Source organism: Caloenas nicobarica, chromosome 5 (genome assembly GCF_036013445.1).
Source record: "Caloenas nicobarica isolate bCalNic1 chromosome 5, bCalNic1.hap1, whole genome shotgun sequence".
In the NCBI taxonomy this organism is placed as follows: domain Eukaryota; kingdom Metazoa; phylum Chordata; class Aves; order Columbiformes; family Columbidae; genus Caloenas; species Caloenas nicobarica.
This window is the reverse complement of record NC_088249.1, coordinates 47,971,786-47,994,237: the sequence shown is the minus strand read 5'-3', so window position 1 is coordinate 47,994,237 and position 22,452 is coordinate 47,971,786. Positions and strand designations below refer to the sequence as shown.

At 38.7% G+C, this 22,452-nt stretch overlaps 1 protein-coding gene across 2 annotated transcripts in view; it reads left to right on the top strand.

Annotated features, from left to right (window-relative positions):
- PDHX (pyruvate dehydrogenase complex component X) overlaps positions 1 to 21,784 on the top strand; it is a 73,056-nt gene extending 51,272 nt beyond the window's left edge. Inside the window, exons 8-12 of one of the 2 annotated variants that reach the window (XM_065635201.1) lie at positions 1,137 to 1,195; positions 5,498 to 5,656; positions 9,198 to 9,262; positions 18,495 to 18,575; positions 20,040 to 21,784. In XM_065635201.1, the coding sequence (XP_065491273.1) occupies positions 1,137 to 1,195; positions 5,498 to 5,656; positions 9,198 to 9,262; positions 18,495 to 18,575; positions 20,040 to 20,073 (398 nt within the window). In that variant the 3' untranslated portion in view covers positions 20,074 to 21,784. Of the gene's footprint in view, positions 1 to 1,136; positions 1,196 to 5,497; positions 5,657 to 9,197; positions 9,263 to 15,094; positions 15,482 to 18,494; positions 18,576 to 20,039 lie in introns of those variants that run through there. The other variant, XM_065635200.1, reaches the window with a different exon arrangement.
- Positions 21,785 to 22,452: the final 668 nt, after the last annotated feature.

Below are 22,452 nucleotides of genomic sequence, written 5' to 3'. Positions count from 1 at the left end.
ACTTGGCTCACTCCTCCAAATTTCTGATCACTTAGGAATATTTCACTTAATGTAACTATCTATAAATAACTTTCCCTTTACAAAAGCTTTTCCAAAGGTATATGTATTACATGCTGTAAACCAGGCTTGAAAATGAAGTAGTTTTGCTGCTTGGTCTGTTCAGTTGACAGCAGTGATGACGGTAGCAGAGTAACGTGTCCTTTTTTTTTTCCTGCTGTGAGAATGATGCATTTAATATTGTGTAAATATTATGCATCTTCAGGATAATCTTGTATCAACTGTAGCATATTCTGCATTGTATCTATAGCCTTCACTTCTGCTGCCAGTCCTTCAGTTAGTACTTTCAGTCTCCTAAAACCTGGAAAAAAATAATGCAGAGCAGATATGGCCATTGTTTCTATACCTCCTTTCTCCCAAGCCTTTGAGGAAAGGAAGCAAATATACTAAGTGTTATGCAGTATTTCTAAGCCTCACATTAAAAAAATCCTGTCCTCTCAAGGTTATTTTATCTGCTTCTGGCTAATGCTGTCTTTTGTGGTGTGTAGCTTTGCTTTTATTTTAGCAATATTTCACTCTCAGATTATTTTGCAGCCTGCTTTGGAATATATTGTTAACCCATTTTAAGAATTGACAGATGACTTCACCTTGCTAATTCTTACATTATAAGGCCCCAAAGGTCACCGGAGAGTAACATACTTCTGATTTATAGCTGAATAAAAGTCGATCTCTGCAATTATTCCAGTTAATTCATCACACTACATAAATAATAGTCTCCAGTATTGTCTCTGTATATTTAGATCTTGCAATAGATTTCTACATAGACAATAAAAATGTAAAGCATAAAACACATACGGGCTGCTACTTATAAGAATGAGTAGAATAATAAAGTTTGACCTTCTATTAACAGCTAGCAAGAACATCTCTGCTCAGGAGACTTTTCCTTAATGATACTCCTTTTGTCCCAATAGGGAGAATCAAGTTTTCTTGCTTTTATGATTGTAGTTTGAAGATGAGTTACTTTCTGGCAGTGTTTCAGAGAAGCAAATCTGCTGAATCACTGGAATCTCGTCATCACATAAGTGCTGATAAACAAATCTCATGAGCGATGATTGTTGTCTTCTTTTTTCTTTTTGCAGATGACATTAAAGTGTCTGTAAATGATTTTGTTATCAAGGCAACTGCTGTTACTCTGAAGGTAAGTGAATAATTGGCTTAAGAAAAATACATTTTATAGTAAACTTCCAAGGAGACAAGAGAAATATTTTGTGAGCCTATATGGAGATATGAATGTGATCATAGCAAAGTTTGTAATCCTTTATCACTTATTGTTAGCTGGTTTTTAAGCTTTCCAGGAAAAATTTTCTACACTGGCTATGCTGTGGACTGTGAAAATGAGAGCTTCTTTGTAAAGATCCACTTACTACAGTTACCATCTGCTGATAGTGGTAGATGCTTTGTCAGCAGACTAAAGCAATTGGCAACATGTCTTCTATTCTTTGCTGGTGCATCTTAGTTTCTCTTACAGTTATAAACAAATGTTTGTCCAAGTCTTATACCAGTCTTGTGTTTTACCTTAGGTGTATTCTGATGGCATATTCAGTGACCTCTACTTTGAATTAAAAATTCTTCAGGCAACCAGTCTTTACTCATTGCTAAGAATTGTCATTGTTCCCTTTATCAATGTAAAAGTTAAACAATTGCAATACATCCTGAAGTTAAGATCTTAAATTTCATTAGGATCTACTTATTCTACACCAAACTACAGAGGTTTCACCATCTCCATAAGCTATTTGCCTGTTCTCTGGATAGAACCGTATCCTGTACATTGTCTTCCGATTTGTGTCAATTTCTCTGCTTGGAAAACACTCCCCGTGCCACTTAATTTTTTGAAACTGAAAGGTTTCAGAAATCCTTCTTTAGGAGAACTCCCGCACTTTGGAACTGTCTCTCCTTAGTCCAGAGTATCTCAAATATAATTATTTGTAAAACATAATGTGAAATTAAATTTGTTTCCACACTTGTGAAAAGAAAATACTATTATGTTTTTCACTTAGATGTGGAGCATTTTTGGGTTAAATTGGGTTTGCACTTATTTTTAAAATAAGTCATAGGTGGGAGCTCTGACCAGCCTGAAGGCCAGTATTTTTAAGGTTCAGGAAGAAACAGTGTCTTTTAGTGATCACTAACACCTGGAAAAGATCTCGCGCATGTAGAAAGGTAATTAAGGAGGACATACGCTTGATCCTCAGACCAGGATCAGCTTGATCCTGTGGAGTTTGCCCTCGTCATCAGGGCAAATATACTCATGTGTGACAATGAATGAATTCAGATTTTGAAGCAGTTTGGTATTGCTGTGGATTTGTTACCTGTGCTTTCTTGGTTGCAGAGTGTTCACACCTACCTAGATGGTAAATGCCTAGAAGAGCTAAACTTTTCTGATATAACTGCATCACTTGAGCAGTGGGTTTTAAAAGCTACAAATGGACAAGATAAAGCAGAACAAAGATCCAGACTAGTGGCATTACCTCACAACAATATAAAATAATCAGAAAGAGAGTAAGAACCATTCTTCTCATTTGCAAGGATTATTTCAATTATTTTAATTTATTCAAAAGCTGAAGCATGAAGTTACATTCAAGTTATGGAGCTATTGAGAAATTTCTAGCCAAACATGATCTAAATATTTATGTATAATTGCAAGAGCTATAGATTTTTACAGGAAATAGACAGGATTCTAAGCAGTTTCATAAGCAAGTGCCTGGGAGAAATTCTGGACATCGAATAGGTTGGAAAAAACTTCCTAAGTTATTCTATACCAGAAACAGAATGAGGAGCTAAAAGTGATTGCTATGCGTTTGTTACATGTGAACATAACAAGAAGCTTCTTTTTGTGGCCTAATGCAACATTACATGAGGAAGTGGGTGACATCCCAAAATTACTGTGAACTGCGAGCATGGAATAACAAATCTCTGCAACAGAGAGCAGGTGAGAGGAACAAGAGACAGACAGAGAGAGGAATGAAAGATTAGGTTTTGTGTTTTTTCTCTTCTACACAAACAAAGATCAGTCAAGAAAGATAATGGGATGTAATCCTAGCTTACGGTTTGTCTATATGTGAAAGAATGACTTGAATGCAAGCATTTCAGTGTACTTCTTATTACTTCTGCTTATATAGTAAAAGGCTTTTGCAGCTGTTTGTGGTTTTATTAAATTGCTGCTTTATCTGCCATCACAAGATGACTTAACCAATGAATCCTGCAAATACGATTTCTTTTTCTGATATACAAATAATAATATTTAGTCTGTGATTAGTTTATATTCTTTTTCCTCGTAATTTTAGCTGACACTTATAATACAGAATTTGAATCTTGAACTTAAGGATTAGATAGATCTATGTTGTGAACATAAGAAAGTCATTAGTAGCATGTCATTTTTAGCTTTCTTAAAGGAAATTCAGGAGATAAACAGAGTAAATGATAATGCATACAGCATCTTTGATTATAGATGAGTTGGTGTTCCAGGTCTGATTCTGAGAAGCTGGAGTTCTTGTGCATTGGGTTTGAAGAAATTGAGGTGTTTTGTTTTCTGGTGTTTTATTTGATTGTTTTTAATGGGATGTTAGTATTGTGTTTATACAGAAGTAGTCTTTAAACTATTCTGTCCTGTCTTATTGCTTTGTTACAAATCTATGCTAGCATTTGTTTTACTATTAAAATAATACATTAAAAAAAGAAAGGTTTAACTCAGTATACCAAGAAATATGTTCATGATCAAGCTCATGTCTCAACTACTTTCTGTCAGTGTTTCAGGAAAATACTTCCACCTGTTACTCCCCACCCCAAAATTCAGTGGTGTGAACACATTTGCAAGTTTAAATTCAAGGTGGCTTTGTTGGCTCTTTTCTGGGCACTCTCCAAATCATATTTTGTTAATATTTTCTTCCTGAACAACGCAAGACATGCTCTTCTAACTTGAATGAACAGACAGTGGCTAGTTTGACAGTTTGTAATTCATTGGCAAACACCTTAAGATACTGCTTGGTCTTGCAATTTGACAGCCAGATGTCTGTGAATGTGCCAGTGGGCTCACCGGATTATAGCCCATTAGAACAATTCTGGCAGCTTTCTGAAACAAGGAAGAAGGAGTAAGGCTGGAGGAAGAAATTAAAGCTTTCCAGGCTGATATCCACAAGTAGTTGGGCTTAGTAACAACAGGTCTTATAGCAGCCATCCTTTAAAAATAAAGTGTCTTTCGTTGTGGAAATGATGGAAGAAATAATACTGTCTGGTTTACATCAAAATTAAGACTATTCTAATCATATTGAGCTTGATAGGAGAAACTCCTTGTCCCTACCATCTTCTTTGGATACCTTATATAGAGTCATACTTGCACAATACCCATTCGGAGGCACATTACAACTGTGTGTACGGTGTGACTTTCCTGAAGTTTATTTAACTTGCAAAGAGGAATAGTACCATTTTTTCTTTTTTTTTTTTTTTTCCCTATACATTCTGGTGTTGAAAAGTAGGAACTGAGAGTACTGTTACACCTCTTCTTCTAGGAGTGGAGATAGATAGAGGAGTTAGTATAGTTAGATAGATAGTGGAATTAGTTTATGTAGAGATAATGTATCCCTCTCATAGTTTCTTCTGGAATACGCTCTCCAATATGAAGTCAATTTTCTAACTCTTAATTTCATTGAGTTCACTAAATACCAATCTTGGATTTATTGGAAATAGTACCTTGACAGTATTTATGACCAGTTACCTGAGACTTCATCTATATGTTGTGGTTTTTGGTTGTTGGGGGGGTGGGGGTAGGTTGGTTGGTTGGTTTGGGGTTTTTTTGTTTATTTTTTTATGTGTGGGGTGTTTCGGCTTAATATGGTAAACTCAAAAGCCTCATTGAAAAGTAAACATTATCTCCGTTTTAATTAAGTCCACACACAAAGCCACTGATGCATTTTAGGAGAACTTCATCTGAATAACCATGAGTGTACCTGCAGGATACTCTATTTGTAGCTTCCTTTGTTGGGAGTCAGGCTTGACACAAATGGAAAACAACACATGAGTATAGTAGGGTGTCTATTTCCATGCTTCTTAAGTCAGTATCCTGTGCTTTATTTTGAGGGAGAAATGACACTGCTTTGTGTCTTTGCATGCTGGGCATCCGTAAAGTGGTATCAATGACTCCTGAAGAAATTTGTAGGCTTTTGTTATTTTCTTTTTCCAGGCGCTTAAATAAAATAAGATAAATGCAAGCTAATCATGTACATCTATTCTTAGACATTCACAATGGTATTATTTTTTTCTTGCTCACGGCATTTCTGATGACAGATGTGACCTTTTCTTTTGCCTTCATTTATAGACAGAACTCTGTGATTCACGAATTAATTTGGTGAATGCCTGTATGTAGCCATGTGTTTTAAAGGATTTTCCTTGATAATTGATTGCACCATTATTCTTTTAACAGCTCTCTTTTTTTACTGTCTCCTAGCAAATGCCAGATGTGAATGTAATCTGCAATGGCGAAGTCTGCAGGCAGCTGAAATCCATTGACATTTCTATTGCTGTGGCAACAGACCGAGGTCTCATTACACCAATCATAAAAGATGTTGCTGCCAAAGGAATAAAGGAAATTGCCGCCTCTGCAAAGGTAGGTCTTAAATGTCCAGTAGGCTGAGGAATAGAGTAGCTGTGTATCTCTTGTGTAGCAGAAAACATAGCATGACCCAGATACACATCAGTAATAACAGTTTCAAAATGGTTCTAAAGCAGTTTCAGCATTCCTTAGACTTCAAAATTATTATTAATTTTGCTACTTTTTTCATTTTTAGTTAACAACGACTTAGTCATCATGTTATTTAGTTGAATACTGGCTAGAAGAAATAAACATGTACAGACTTCTGCAATTTGACATAATCATATTTCTTTAATCCTCATGAGAAAGCTAGATAATATTAATTTCTTTAGTATTTCCAGTCTTCAGGTTTGAGATTTTGTTTTCTTGGGATGTTTTTTTCCTCCTTTCCCAGAAATTTGCTTGTAGCTGCTTGTGTTACTCTCTTTACAGTTAGTTTATGGCACGTATTTCTGTTTGCTTTTTTTTTAATGCGGTTCAATTGAGACTGTCACCTGACAGGTAACATTAAATTCCTCAGATTAATGAGCATTATTTTGCGTAGACCAGGTGCGAGTTAGTGACTTGAATCTGTGGCAGTTGTTGCCAACCACAGAAATAGTATTTCATGGCAGGCAAAAATACAATAAACGATGAAATGCCCCAACACAAGCATTTTTTTGTAATTTAATGAGTGCTAATCGAAGGCCTACAGTATCTGAGGAATGCATGGAAGTAGCTGCTAGGGCATAAAACTGTCCCGAAAATAGACACAAGCTGCACTTTGTAAATTTTTGTCTTTTGCCAAAAAATACAGAAATCCTAATAGTCTCTGTTGGAAGAGGTTAGCAAACAACAAAGTTGTAGCAGAAAAAGGCATTAAGTGTCGTGCCACAAAACATTAATAATTGGATGGTTTTAAGATATTTCTAGTCCATATTGCTTACTTCATGTTTAATGTGTTGTGAAAGGAAGTCCTTTCACTGATGCAATAGCCAGCCAAGGAGGAAGGTCAGCTGAGGTTGTTACGTTATTCTGTGATTAGTGATAGAAGGACAAGAAGAAAAGAATTATGAGAAGTGAAGTACAGGTTGTGCTTTCATTATCATCTCTATACATGTGATACTGTGATGCAGTATTACAAACCTCTCTTACTATAAACTACTGTGTCCTAAAGTTCCCATGATGGGAATGTATGCTTGCATTATGTTTACGAAGGCTATGATAAGTAAGCATTCCTATTTCATTTCAAATGGAATGCATGTAACATAGGTCACACTACTCAATATGAAAGTCATTTGGTCAGGTAGACTGCAGGTGTCTACACCAACATAATTTTGTTTTTCAACTTCTTCATTGAATTATTGAAATAAATATGTGCCTGACATGCACATGTGGGAGGCACAAACTGAAACTTCAGCTGTTTCTCTACCAGTCTTCCTGTAGTTTGGCAGGTGCATTCTTTGTGTAGATTGCTTATATGTCCCTTTCTGCTGCATGTTTATTTTAACTTCTTTCTAGGTCATGAGCATCCTAGCACTGTATTTTCATCATTCAATTGCACATATGCATGCTGTTTCCATGGCTGTTGTCTATGGCTCACTAATTATTCAGATATGAATAAAAGCCTAAAATAAAATCTAGTATATCCTTTTAACTTTTAAATTCATAATAAGGGTGTCAAAGTTTTGCAAAACTTGGCATAATCTTGAATTATTTAGTGGGTGATTCATTAGAGTGAGACTCTCAAACTTCTTGGTGTTTATCTTTAAGCTGAAGTTATTGCAGTTCTTAAACTACAGTGGCCTTTCAGAACCATTGCCTTGAAAATGTTTAGAAATGTATGAAGGGAGGACAGTTGTTTACCATGACCAACAGAGTTAGATTTACAACATGAAAAGGAATTAATCCATGTCACAACTATAACTACTAATCAACTCATTATCAGTGTGGAAGTTTATCTTGTAATGACTTACCTCCACCCACAAGCAAACAAAAAGAAGTCAATCATCGTTTCCGGTTATTTACTCTGGTCCTTAAAGGCAGGGGTGAGGTTTCATAGAAATTACCTCTTGGTATATTGAATTGAGTGACAGGATATTCATAGAATACATGTAGAAAATCCCTGGAGAGCAGAACAGGCATTTCCTGGAAAGCGATCTAGAAAATATAGATAGATAGACAGATAGATTTTTTTTTTTTTTTTTTTAAAGGTCAATTGATAGAAAGAACCAGGAAAAATCCTAGAAAACAGTAGCAGAATTCCTAAAAAGTGATTGGAAAATTCCTAGAAAACAGCAAGGCTTCATGGAATAATCTGCTCCAATAAAGTTTCACAAATGTGATATATCACTTTTTAAATGTTATGTTAATGTAGATTTTTTTATTTATTCACTTCCACCATAATTTACCTAACATAATTAAATTATTGGAAACTATAATCAGTTTTATTATTTTTACCAGAAGGAAAAAAATAAACAGACCTTGATGGTTTTATCAGCCTTCCCAGACGCAGATCTGAGTCTATTTCCCTGACTGTGCTTTTTTGTCTTAAAATGTCATAATGCTGCACTTGTCATAACATGACATTTTCCATGTGCTTTTCCACCTTCAGAAAAAATATTATACAAGCCAAAAACACTAAATGTATTCTGTATGAATATGATAAATCATCTGTCGTGCATATATTCCCACTTCATTCTCTGCTGTCATTTTGAAAACGTTGCTACTAATGGAGGAGTCCTCTGACATGTTTCCAGTCACCACCTTTTCCTTTGGGTACTCACAGGGTGTTAGGAATGGGTTGGTGGCTGAATAACTGGCTCTTGACCTACTAATGAGTGCCATTTCTCTTGAGGTCCACACAATCCTTTCTTCCTTACGTGACAACTACTGTAAAAGATATTCATCATGATACCCACTTCTTCTATCTAAGGAGACCTCTGAACTACAGACATCCTAGGTGGGGATAAGGTTCTTTTTCTCTGTGATCTTATCTTAGAACACAGTATGAGTTTCTTGGGCTGTATTTTGAACAAAGACTTTGTGGACAGTTTCTTCTGTGTATATTTAGAAGTAGAAAAGTCTCACAAATGAAATGGAGGTCACAGAAAGCATGGTCTCTAAGGTAGTTGAATGCATAGCTGTAAGAAATACATTCTCTCAATCTGCTAGAAGATTCTGAAGTCATACATGGCAGATTCTTTAAACAAATATTTTAAGAATAATGCCGTGAATTTGTCTCATCAGTGTTATGCTAGATATTTTTGTCATCTAAAAACACCAGGGAAAATGGTGGTTCCACTGGGAAAAGTGGGTCAAGGTTTGTAAGGTGAGAGAACAGCTTCTATTGTACAGTCAATATAGTTGGGAAAATAAAGTTTTATGTCCATATCTGTTTGCCAGATCATTGTAGCTACAAGCACAGTGTTGCCGAGGTGCTTCTCTAAATCCATAAGCAGATGACTTTTTAATGGCTAGATGGTAATTATAATGTCATACTGAAGTAAAAAGAATTAGTCTATTACAACACTTAAATTTCTTTCCTCTCTCCTTTTTCTTTTTTCATTTTCCTTAGGCTTTAGCAAAGAAAGCAAGAGATGGAAAACTGTTACCGGAAGAGTACCAGGGAGGATCTTTTAGGTAGAACTCTTTAACAGCATTTAGTATGTGCAGTGTGCATTCGGAACTGTTTTACCCTCCACTATTCCTCTGTATGTTAATACATTGCCTTTTAAAATCTTGCTCTATTTAGCATGAAACTCCATATGATGATTCTGAGGGCTGTACCTCCGCTGTGTCCTGTATCAGGGTGAAACAATTATTTTGACATAGGTTTATTTCATCTGAACCTGGTGTGAAATTTGTGTTTTTCATACTGAGACTGATCTGACTTCTATTTTTGTACCTAATTTTTCCCAATTGCAGAGGAATTTTGTCATTGGGTTGTTGGTTTTGTGTGTGTGTTTTTGTTGTTGTTCTTATTGTTGTGGGGGGGTGTTTGTTTATTTCGGGGTTTTTGTTTGGTTGGTTTTTAAATTGCACTCTGTAGTTAGGAAAACCCATTGATAATAGTTTAAATATATTAAAAGGAGTTGTTTGGCAGAAGTGTCACAGCAGACAGTGATGTCCAGTTTGTCTTCAATTCATTCTTCAGTGGAATATCTCTAGAGGGGAAAAAAAGTTTCAAAGTTGTGAAGTTAACTCTTATAGTTACTTTTAACTGAAATATTAAAAACTGATTAGATCGATTTTAAATAGTAACATATATTTAGTAAATATTTTTTTCTATAAAACATACTCTACAAAAAGAGTGAGTGAACTCAGCAATGAGAAATAAGTGGCATGTGTAAAACTAACATAAATGTAGTGGCACAGTTGCACAATTAATTTCTCAATCAACTTTTTGTACTTCCCAAGTTTCTAAAACTTGTAATGTATTCTATTTTGTGACATGGTTATCATCAAGCAACATTTTTGTTATATAAAATTTAGCTCAGCTCACTTCTTTGTCAATTTTTGAAAAGCTAAATCTGCATATTTTAATCATATATTCTAGAATAGATAATTTGTCATGAGAGTAATAATACAGACTTCTGCAGAAACATTGCTGTAATGTGTATTAACATGTGGGTTGCAACTGTCTGGCGTATGTGGCCCTCATGCTGGAGGAGTGGTCAAAAAAAGTATCTAAGCCTTTCAGCAGAAAAAACATAGAACTGTGACAGTTTCTGAGACAGAAACAGGAACAGCCATCAGAAAAAAGAAAAGAAAAGAAAAGAAAAAAAAAAGAAAAAAAAAAAAGGGGGGGGGATCCTGTATCCTCCCCTCACCAGGCTGAAGACAGTAGGTTAAAGGAAAGGAGTGAATGGAGTCAGGTCCATGCTCAGGATGGCAGGCGAACACCCTTCCTTGGCTTCCCAGGTGCCTCTGTACAACAGGTATGAGGCTCTGGGTATGGAATGCCAGTCAATGGATGCGGAGGTTGATGGTCCGTCTACACAGGAGGTGTTGCCAAGGTCAGAAAGGCCTACCCCCCATATCGTGACCACCTCCATGAGGAACAAAAGATGGGTTACAGTTGTAGGCAACTCCCTTCTGAGGAGAGCACAGGGTCCAATAAGCTGGGACCGGGGTTAAGGACATCATGAGGAAACTTTCTAGCCTTGTATGGCCCTTGCACTATTACCCGTTACTGTTTTTCTATGTGGGTGGCAAAGAAGCAGCGACCTGTAGTCCAAGGGTGATCAAAATAGACTTCAGGACCTTGGGAGGGTTGGTAAGGGAATCTGGACCACGGGTTATTTTTTCCTCTCTCCTTCCAGTTTGGGCAGTGACACTGGAAGAAACAGATGGACCTGATCTATTAATACATGGTTCTGTGCTCTTATCACCACCACAGTTTTGGGGTTTTCAATAATTGGATGGCCTTACATGGCATCAGGCTTGCTGGTGTTGGTTGGGATTCACCTTTCTCAAAGGGAAAAGAGGATCTTTGCTCATAAGGTTGTGGGGCTCATTGACAGAGCCTAAACTAGACATCAAGGAGGATAATATCAAGCTTGCGCATGACACACCAAGGTTAGAGGGATGGGATGCTAGTGAGGGCCCTCAGCCTGTTACTCTGAGACATGCTGGTTGCATTGGAGCACACTCGAAGTCTTAAAGAGATGAGTCAGCGGCTCCTGAGGTAACAGGAGCAAACAGGGAAACACCAGTAAGAAGGTGACATAGAATCATTTTGGTTGGAAGAGACCCTCAAGATCATAGATTCAAACCATTAACCTAACTATGGCACTAAACCATGTCCCTAAGAACCTCATTTACACATCTTTTAAACACCTCCAGGGATGGTCACTCAAACCTTCCATGGGCAGCTTGACCTTTCCGTGAAGAAATTTTTTGAAATTTACAGTCTAAACTTCCCCTGGTATAACTCGAGGCCATTTCTTCTCATCCTATCACTTCCTACTTGGGAGAATAGACCAACATCCTCCATGCTACAGCCTCCTTTCAGATAGTTGGAGAGAGTGATATCATCTCCCCTGAGTCTCCTTTTCTCCAGGCTAAACAACCCTAGTTCCCTCAGCTGCTCCTCATAAGACTTATTTTCTAGACCCTTCACTACCTTCATTGCCCTTCTCTGAACTCTCTCCAATATCTCAATGTTTTTCTTGTAGTGAGCGACCCAAAACTAAACACACTATTTGAGGTGTGGCCTCACCATTGCCAAGTACAGGAGGACAATCACTTCCTTAGTCGTGCTGGCCACACTATTCCTGATACAAGCCAGGACGCTGTTGGCCTTTTTGGCCACGTGGGCACACTACTGGCTCATATTTAGCCAGCTGTCAGCCAACACCCCTGCGTCCTTTTCCACCAGGTAGCTTTCAGGCACTCTTCCACAAGCCTGTAGCGTTGCATGGGGTTGTTGTGACCCAAGTGCAGGACCCAGCACTTGGCCTTGTTGAACCTCATGCAATTGGCCTCAGCCCATCGATCCAGCCTGTCCAGATCCCCCTGTAGAGCCTTCCTACCCTCAAGCAGATCAACACTCCCACCCAGCCTGGTGTCACCTGCAAACTTACTGAGGGTGCACTCAATCCCCTCATCCAGATCATTGATAAAGATATTGAACAGAACTGGCCTCAATATTGAACCCTGGGGAACACCACTCGTGACCGGCCACCAACCGGATTTCACTCCATTCACCACAAGTCTTTGGGACTGGCCATCCAGCCAGTTTTTTATCCGGCAAAGAGTATGCCCATCCAAGCCATGAGCAGCCAGTTTCTCCAGGGGAATGCTGTGGGAACATGCCGGGACATGGCTGTCAGCCCAGCTGAAGTGCCTATGCACCAATGCATGCTGCATGCGCAACAAACAGGAGGAGCCACTGTGCTGCTAGAAAGCTATGACCTAGTTGCCATTACTGAAACTTGGTGGGACAAATCCCATGACTGGACTGTGGCTATCAATGACTACAGGCTGCTCAGAAGGGACACGTGAGAAAGGAAGGGTGGAGAGCTTGTCCTCTACATCAGGAGTGCCAAGAGCTGTTTCTGAAGAATAGCCACATGCAGGTTGGAAAGCTCATGGGTAAGAATTAGAGACCAAGGCAACAAAGGGAACTTTGCACTTGGTATCTAATGCAGACTGGCAGATCAAGGGAAGTGTATTGATGAAGCCTTCTTACTCCAGCTACAGGGGTCATTGGCTTGCAAGCTTTTGTCCTACTGGGGCACTTCAACCATCCTGACATCTGCTGAGAAAGTAGCACAGCAAGCTGCAGGCAATTCAGGAGACTCCTGGAGCGCATTGAAGATAACTTCCTAAGCCAGGCAACAGACAGCCCTACCAGAGGGGCTGTGATACTGGACCTGAGTAAAGTCAGGACACCAAATTTTAGGAAAGCAAACTTCGAGCTCTTTAAGGAGTTAGTCAATAGGACCCCCTGGGAAACTGCCCTCGGGGACAAGGGAGCAGAATGGAGCTGGCAGATCTTTAAGGACACTTTCCATAGAGCACAAGAGCTCTCAATCCCCAGGTGTGAGAAATCGGGTAAGGAAGGCAAGAGGTTGTCATGGCTCAGTCAAGACCTGCTGGTCAAAATAAAGGGCAAGAACGAAATGCACAGGCAGTGGAAGCAGGGACAGGTAACTTGGGAAAAGTATAGGGACACTGCCCACTTGTGCAGAGATGGGGTCAGGAAGGCCAAGGCCCAGCTGGAGCTGAACTTGGCATGGGATACGAGAATAACAAGAAAGGCTTCTTTCACAAAAGGAAAGTCAAAGGAAGCATACTCTACCGATGAGCAAGACTGGCAAACTGGTAACAATGGACAAGGAGAAGGCTGAGGTACTCAACTTTTTTTGCCTCAGTCTTCACTGGCAGCCTCTCTTACCACGCCTCTCGAGTGGATAAACTGCAAGACAGGAATTGGGGGAGCAAAGTCTCTCTCACTGTAAGAGATGCGGTTTGCGATCACTTGAGGAACCTGAACATATGTAAGTCTATGGGACTTGAAAAGATGTATCCCAGAGTCCTGAGCGAATTGGCTGATGTAGTTGCCAAGCCACTCTCAATGATATATGAAAAGTCATGACACTCAGGTGAAGTTCCCAGTGGCTGGAAAAAGAGAAACATTTCACCCATTTTTAAAAAGGAGTAGAAAGGAGGGCCCCAGAAACTACTGACCTATCAGCCTCACCTCTGTGCCTGACAAGACTGTGGAACAGATTCTCCTATAAGCTATGCTAAGACACATGGAAGAAAGGGAGGTGATGTGAGACAGCCAGCACAGCTTCACCAAGGGTAAGTCCTGCCTGACCAACCTAGCAGCCTTCTATGATGGAGTGACTACATCAGTGGACAAGGGAAGAGCTATGAATGGTGTCTGTCTGGACTTCTATAAAGCCTCACAACATCCTTCTCTCTAAATGGGAGAGATATGGGTTTAATGGTTGGACTGTTCAGTGGATGAGGAATTGGCTAGATGGTCACATCCAGAGGGTAGTGGTCAATGGCTCGATGTCTGCATGGACACCAGTGACAAGTGATGTCCCTCAGAGATGTGTATTGGGACCAGTACTGTTTAATAACTTGATAATTTACATAGTAGGATTGAGTGCACCCTCAGTAAGTTTGCAGATGACACCAAGCTGAGTGGTGCAGTTTACACACCTGAGGGATGGGATGACATCCAGAGGGACCTGGACAAGCTTGAGAAATGGGCCTGTGCGAACCTCGTGAAGTTCAACAAGGCCTGCACCTGGGTCAGGGCTCTGAGCAAACTGATCTAGTTGATGATGTCCCTGCTCATTGCAGGGGAGGTTGGACTAGATGAGCTTTAGAGGTCCCTTCTAACCCTTATTATTCTACAATTCTGTACAGATTAATCTTTTTTTCTACTTTTTGTAGTAACTATAAAAAAAAGAGGAGATGGTGGGCCAGCTTTCTCTGTAGACAATCTGTCACAAAAGAGTCCAAGCCTTTCCTAATATACCACTTCCCAGTTGGTGACACAGACTAACATGTTAAAGGGAGAGAGGTGTGATGAGTCTTCCCTGTGTCTGAGTGGTACCCAAATTGTATCACATGGTTGTCAGCAGCCATTGTAACTTAAAGTTGTGAAGTGCAGTCGAAAATATATTAGGCTTGGAACAGGGACAGGAAAAGTTTATTTGAAGGTATCACTTCTGTGTCCTACTTTCTGCCTTTAGTATGTGCAATGCAAGGATATATTAATGTAAAGAAATGGGACTTTTTAAAAGGTGCCTTAGTTGTAATTGCAAAAATCCCAAACCCTTGTGATTCTGAATGTGCCCAGGTGAAAGCCAGTTCAGATCTATTTTAAAGGTACTTGGTTCAGCCTTGAGAGAGAATTAGGTCATAGTAGTCATTGAATATAGATTATTTATTCTAGGAAATATATAATTTCTGATATAACTGATAACTCTTTTCTCTTTCATTTAGTATCTCCAATCTGGGCATGTTTGGCATCAACGATTTCACTGCAGTCATAAACCCTCCACAGGCCTGCATCCTAGCTGTGGGCCGAGCAAGAACAGAACTCAAGATTGTGGAAGATGAAGAAGGGAATGAGAAACTTAAACAGCATCAACTGATGACAGTGACTCTTTCAAGTGATGGTCGGGTGGTAGATGATGAATTGGCTTCAAAGTTTCTCGAGACCTTGAAAGCCAACATAGAGAATCCAATGCGACTTGCCTTGTGTTAAATTCAGTGAAGACTGCATGTTTTGACAACATAGATAATTGTTATGTACTTGGGATTGTTTTTCTGTATAGAGGAGTAAATAGTTACTGTCAGATGGACAATTAAAATATGTAATTTATTAAATTAACATGAAAAAGTATTAATTTTCTTGCTTTTAGTCTTTTGCATTGACCAGGTTTTATACTGTAAAGATAAGACTTCATAGTTAACATATTACATTCCTTTAAACACTTAGTACTAATGGTGTATAACATTTGCATAGAAAAGCCAGTCTCCTCTGTAATGGAAAATTCAAGTAAACTTTATGAAACTTCAAAGGGAATTGTAGAATAATTCGGATTGGAAAGGGCCTTTAAAGCTCATCTAGTCCAACCTCCCCTGCAGCGAGCAGGGACATCTTCAACTAGATCAGGTTACTCAGAGCCCCATCCAATCTGGCCTTGAATGCTTCCAGAGGTGGGGGCATCTATAACCTCTCTGGGCAACCTGTTCCAGTGTTTCACCACCTTCATCGTAAAAAAAAAAAAAAATTCTTCACAGAATCACAGAATGGTTAGGGTTGGAAGGGACCTCTGGAGATCATCTAGTCCAACCCACCTGCTAAAGCAGGTACACCTAGAGCAGTTCGCACAGGAATGTGTCCAGACGGGTTTTGATTATCTCCAGAGAAGGAGACAACCTCCCTGGGCAGCTTTACATCTAGTCAGAATCTACCCTCCTTTAGTTTAAAACCATTATCTCATGTCCTATCACAATAGGCCCTGCAAAAAAGTTTGTCTCTATCTTTTTTATAAGCCACCTTTAAGTACTGGAAGGCTGCAATAAGGTCCCTCCAGAGTCTTCTCCAGGCTGAAAAACCCCAACTCTCTCAGCCTTTCCTCATAACAGAGATGTTCCATCCCTCTGATTATTTCTGTGGCCCTCCTCTGGACTCGCTCCAACAGGTCCATGTCTTTCTTGTACTGAGGACTCTAGAGGTAGATGTAGTACTCCAGCTGGGGTCTTTCCTGTGCTGTGATGGGATGCATTATTTTAAGGGTTAAATATCTAGCTTTTAGAGTGAGGAAAGCAAGAACCATAATTTAGCGAAGCGTTGCCATGAGTGCTGGTCAATACAGAGATAACTGAGTAGCTAAGTTACATTGCTGCAGTGGAAAGTTTTTCAGAAGACTTTTCTGGTATGTTGTGCCATTTAATTAGATTGAAATAATGTTTATAAGATTTTGACAGACCTTTCAGTGACTTCCTACATAAGAGCAAAGACCTTACAAGCAAAAAAAGTTTTGGTTTAATTTCATTTACATTACAGATGTAAAAAGAACAGTTGTACAAAGAACAGATAGTTCTTTGTCTTGTCTTTTACTAAAGGTACATTGAGGAAAACAAGGTGACTGGAGGTGAATGGGGAAAAGAAATCACAGGAAATTCTGAGAATAACTTAGACCATAGATAAAGTCATTTCTCAAAATATTAAGTAATCTGGTGAAAGCCACAGTTTCGTTTTTATAACTAGAGTTATAACTAGAGCTCATTAAAACACATCTAAACTGTAGGTGCATCTATTTATTCCAGTATTTTAAGATAACTGCATAATCTAATGCCTTGCAGAGAGGAGGATAAACTTGTCTGAATATATGCATTCTCCATAAAGGATGGAATCTTGGCATCGTTGATTTTTAGTTTTTGATGCAACCAACATTTAGTGAAAACAACTTTTTGTGGGTTTTTTTTAAAAAAAAGTGTGTTGGGTTTTTTTAGCTTGATTTGGAGTCAATTAACATTTTAAATTCAGGAGTTGCCCCAACTCAGATATCTTCTTCAATACAACAAAATATAAAAATACAGAATGTCTCAAGTTGGAAGGGACCCACAAGGATCATTGAGTCCAACTCCTGTCCCTGTATATGACAACCCCACAGTTCATACCATGTGTCTGAGACCACTGTCCAGTCTCTTCTTGACTACTGACAGGCTTGAAGCTGTGACTACCTCCCCGGGTAGCTCCACTACCCTCTAGGTGAAGAACCTTTTCCTAATGTCCAATGTTAACCTCCCCTGGCACATCTTCCTGCCATTTCCTCTGGTTCTGTCATTGGTCACCAGAGAGAAGAGATCGGTGCCTATCCTTCCTCTTCCCCTTGTGAGGAAGCTATAGGCTGCGATGAGGTTTCCTGTCAGTCTCCTCCAGGCTGGACAAACCAAGTGACTTTAGCCACTCCTCATATGGCTTCCCCTCCAAACCCTTTACCAACTTTGTAGCCCTCTTCTGGACACTCTCTGGTAGCTTTATATCCTTTTTATCCTGTGGTGCCCAAAACTGTACACAGTGCTCCAGGTGAGGCCACACCAGTGCAGAGTGGGACTATCACCTCCCTCAACTGGCTGTCAATGCTGTGCTTGATGCACCCCAGGACACGGTTGGCCCTCTTGGCTGCCAGGACACGCTGTTGGCTCGTATTCAAATTGCCATGGACCAGAACCCCCAGATCCCTCTCCGCAGAGCTGCTCTCCAGCATCTCATTCCCCAGTCTGTATGTACAGCCAGGGTTGCCCATGTCCCAGGTGCAAAATCTGGCACTTGCCCTTGTTAAACTTCATGTGGTTGGGGATTGCCCAGTTCTCCAGTTTGTTCAGATCCCTCTGCAGGGCCTCTCTGCCCTCCAGAGTGTCAACAAGCTCCTCTCAATTTTGTGTCATTGGTGAACTTACTTAGTATTCCCTCAAGTCCTATGTCCAAGCCATTTATGAAGACATTGAAGAGTATAAGCCCCAAAATGGATCCCTGCAGAACCCTGCTAGTGAATGGTTGCCAGCCCAACATCATAACCCCATTGAGCCTGGCCTGTCAGCAGGTTGTTCACCCACTGCATTGTTTATCCAGCTGTATGCTGGACATCTTGTCCAGGAGGACTCTGCGAGAGACAGTGTCAAAGGCTTTACTGAAATCCAAAAATATCACATCGGCAGGCTTCCTTTGATCAACTTGGTGGGTAACCTTGTTGAAAAAAGAATTAAATTGGTCAAGCATGATGATTTTTTGGGGGTCATTTGAGATATTGTGGTTAACTTAAAACCAAAGTTAGTTGTGCCAGCAGTATTGTGATGAAAAACTAGCTTTGATCTCTTCATCTCATAGAGGTTCCAGTATGAAAGGTCGAATTTTGCACACTGAATATTTGCTGATGAATGCTGTTCTTTGCATGGATAGAATAAAGATGTAAGTAGAAAGTGTTCATTATCAGTGTATATTGAATTCTAACTTAGACACTTAAGTACAGTGGCCTGAAGTTTAAATTAACATAAGTAGATTTATTTTTTTTCTTATATATAAATACGGAACCATGTATTGTATGTGTTTGTAATGAAGTAACTGCATTTACAGGACCTGGTGAGAATATAAATTGTCAGTAGAACTCTGTGAGTTTGTCTTATTCTTGTCCGTGCAGGTACTTCTTTTAAAGACTTGGAGGACTTTTTGTTGAACTGCTGCCATAATGAAAAAAGCTAATTGCAGGACAAAACCGTTAGTTAATACTGAGTTGAGAGTTTTTGCTAAATGAGTTTGCTTCCTTGGCTTGTTCTGTTATCATAAATTTCGCTAACTGTTAATCTAACAGGAGGGAGAGATTTTTTTACCAAATTTAGTTTGGTGTCATGGGTGAACTTACTTAGTATTCCCTCAAGTCCTATGTGCAACAGTGATATCTATTCTATATTTCCAGGAGTTTCTCAATGATAGAAGATTAATTTGCGATTTTATATGGTTAACCATGATTTTTTCCAAAGTTGTTTGTCAATCCCATATTACTTTGAAGTGAAAAAACACCAATTTATATATTGTCCTTAATAACGTACAAGAAGTTCTCACTGTTTGCATAGCTAAATCTGCTCTGCCCAAGAGAATTTGTAGACTAATTTAAAATCTGATATACTGTTCTTCATTTTGTATTTGGTGCTCTAGTGTTGTTGTGTGCTCCCCGGCATTTGTATATTCCACTCTTTAGCTGTCCACAGTTAAGGGCTGCATGGCTTATGTGTACAACTGTAGTTTTGCATGTATGTGTGCTCATGTAGTGTGAGTCAGTATGTTTTGCTTTTGGAGCCACTGGAAGGTGCTATTGTATGTATGTATAGAATGTTTATAATGTCTCATTCCTGTGGCTACTAAATACAGCCATTATACTTTATGTGTTCAAAAAAAACAGGTGAAGACAATGCAACTTTTTCTCCAGGTTAAATAAACCTTTACAACTTTTGAACTAGGCAGATCTCAGTAAGACTAACACAAGCTTTCATTCCAATTTCTTTACACCTGCCTGCTTGCTAGCATTATCATTTGACATTAAGATGGATGTATGTGATTTCCAGCCATCAGTCTGTGAAGGAAATCTCTGGAATTCAGACATATGATAGCAGTCAGATCTCATTAATTCAGAGTAATCATACCACGTGGCAACATCTACCACTTCAGCAAAAGTGAGACAACAAATTATTGCCCATATAGAAAATAAATGTTTAATATCTTCCTGAAGAATTTGTGGATTTGGGGATGGGGACAATGGCTAAAATGGCCTAGAAAGTGAACTGTACAAAATAGTTATGCTTGCATTTGAAGAAAATTTGCTTTGAAGTAAACATTTTACAGATGAAAAGCATAACTTTTCTGGGTTTATTCTTTCAGATGTCTTCTGACAAAATCTTTTTCACATACTTAAGCAAGAAATATCATGAAGACACCTACTTTATTGAAGAAATAATAAAAAAACAAAACCAAAACAAACGTTGTATGCTAACATCTGCTGGAAATGTCTGCCTTTAGAATATGCTTGGGGAAAATTACTTTCTTCATATTATTTTCCTTTGCAAGAGGCATAGTTAGATAAAAATGAAGACTAGCTGTTTTTCAAGTTTGTGATTCTCGGCAAGTATTGAACTGTGTGTGAGCTTGAATCCCTATCCCTAATTATACTGTCAGAATATTTGCCTTTTTTGATTTTTTTTCCTGCAGTGTATTCCTTATGAAATAAAATTTCTGTAATTAATCTTCCTATATGTAATCCCTTAGTCTCTTCCAACCCAAACCATTCTATGTTTCTATGAAAACTAATACTCTTGAGCTATTTGTTCAATTTGATTTTGTGCTGATTATTGTTTGTACTGCTGCAAGGTTCATAAATAATTTATTACATCATTGTACCAATTAATCTAGTGATGAGAGTAAATTCTGCTGCCTTTCGTTTAGGTAATATTTTAACTTATCTTCTGTACAACTTTCCTGTTGTGGAAGGGCTGTTTTTCAGCTTCTTGTTCATGACTGATTCGCCTTCACTGCCCTGATTCATGCTATTCCGTTCTTGAAATTAGAGAATGGTTTTTTCTTCACTTCTTACAAAGTACTGCAGCACAACCAATAAAATTTAACTAGCCATCTGCCTGCTGTTAATATTTTTCTGAGTTTTCCAGATCAGGAGAGATTCTCATCTAGTACTATAGTGCATCATGGATCAGAAGTACATAGCTATTATTTCCTTTACCCTGAAGCCTACTAATAAGTAATATCATTTAAGCATTATCATTTAAGAAGTGTCCTAGCAGCTACAAATTCCTCTTCACCAATTGCTGTTTATAGACTGTTGTTGGCATTTTTGGTGGGGGTTTTTTGGTTTGGTTTGGTTTGGTTTTGGGGTTTTTTTGTTGTTGTTTAAAAAGGTATTGTATCACGTAGTGCTTTGTAAGTAAGAAATATGGAAAAATATGGTTGTTCAGTGTACTTGGTTTTATGTTTATGATGATGACGGTTTTTCATTTTCCTTAAAGTTTCCAAGTATTAGCTAAATGTTAGTCCAATAAAATGAGATTAATGTTTTGATAACCCTTCCTAAGTAATTTAAACATTCGGATCCTTCCCTTTTAGTCTTTGTGTACTAGGCTGTTTTAGAAACTTATGAAAGTTTCTTTATTTAATTCAGCCAGATGACAGAGCTGAGTAGGGATTTCTCTGCTGGTTTTAAGAAGCAAGGCCAAACCCTTTGAGAATGTGTCCTTTAAACTAAAGTCCTAGCAAACATTTAAAAAATATGCCAGCTAGATACTGTTCTTGCAGAAGGAGTATATCTAAGATGAGTATGAAATTGATCTCAAGATACAAGGAAGGTGAGCATTGCTGCGGTGGCTTTAAAGGATGTTAGCACAATAAAGAAGTATCTTTAATGTGTATCCTATCAGTTTCCTTTCTGACTATAGTAACGTATCATGAAAAATGAAATGTTTTACAGGAAAGTGTGCTTTTTTTTCCTCTTGCTGTATTTTGTAGATTACCAGAAATATATGCATATTTATCCAAAATTCATTTCCAATAAAGTGTATTAATTAACCTGCTAATCACATAGAACTGATCACTGTGTCATTCTTCAGAAATGAGAACCTAGATATTGATGCACTCTTCATTGGTGGATTAGCTTGGTGTAAGCCTTGATGGTGCCACTGTTTTCAATCATTTCATTCAAGGAAAGACTTGCTTTGAAGGGAAAATTGAAAATACAGAAAGACCAGAAAAGGGCAGACTGAAAAGCCTGGTTTTTTTATTTTCTGGGATCTCTTTAAGTGTAAATATAGTCGCTGAACTATTTTAGTATGTAGTTATTCTTGAGTTTAAACTATAGCTTAATGGTTTGATGTTTGGTTTTGAAGTATTTCAGAAAGCACCTGACATGAATAAAGAAGGAATAGTAAACACTAACTTGCCTTGTTCTGTTGGAATTAAGATCAGATGGAAACCTTGATTATTGTATGGCACTTCCTGCAGAACTCAATTGTAGAATCACAGAATCACAGAATCACAGAATGTTAGGGATTGGAAGGGACCTCAAAAGATCATCTAGTCCAATCCCCCTGCCAGAGCAGGAAAACTTAGGTGAGGTTACACAGGAAGGCGTCCAGGCGGGTTTTGAATGTCTCCAGAGAAGGAGAATCCACAACCCCCCTGGGCAGCCCGTTCCAGTGCTCTGTCACCCTCACTGAGAAGAAGTTTCTTCTCACATTTAAGTGGAACCTCTTGTGTTCCAGCTTGAACCCATTACCCCTTGTCTTACTGT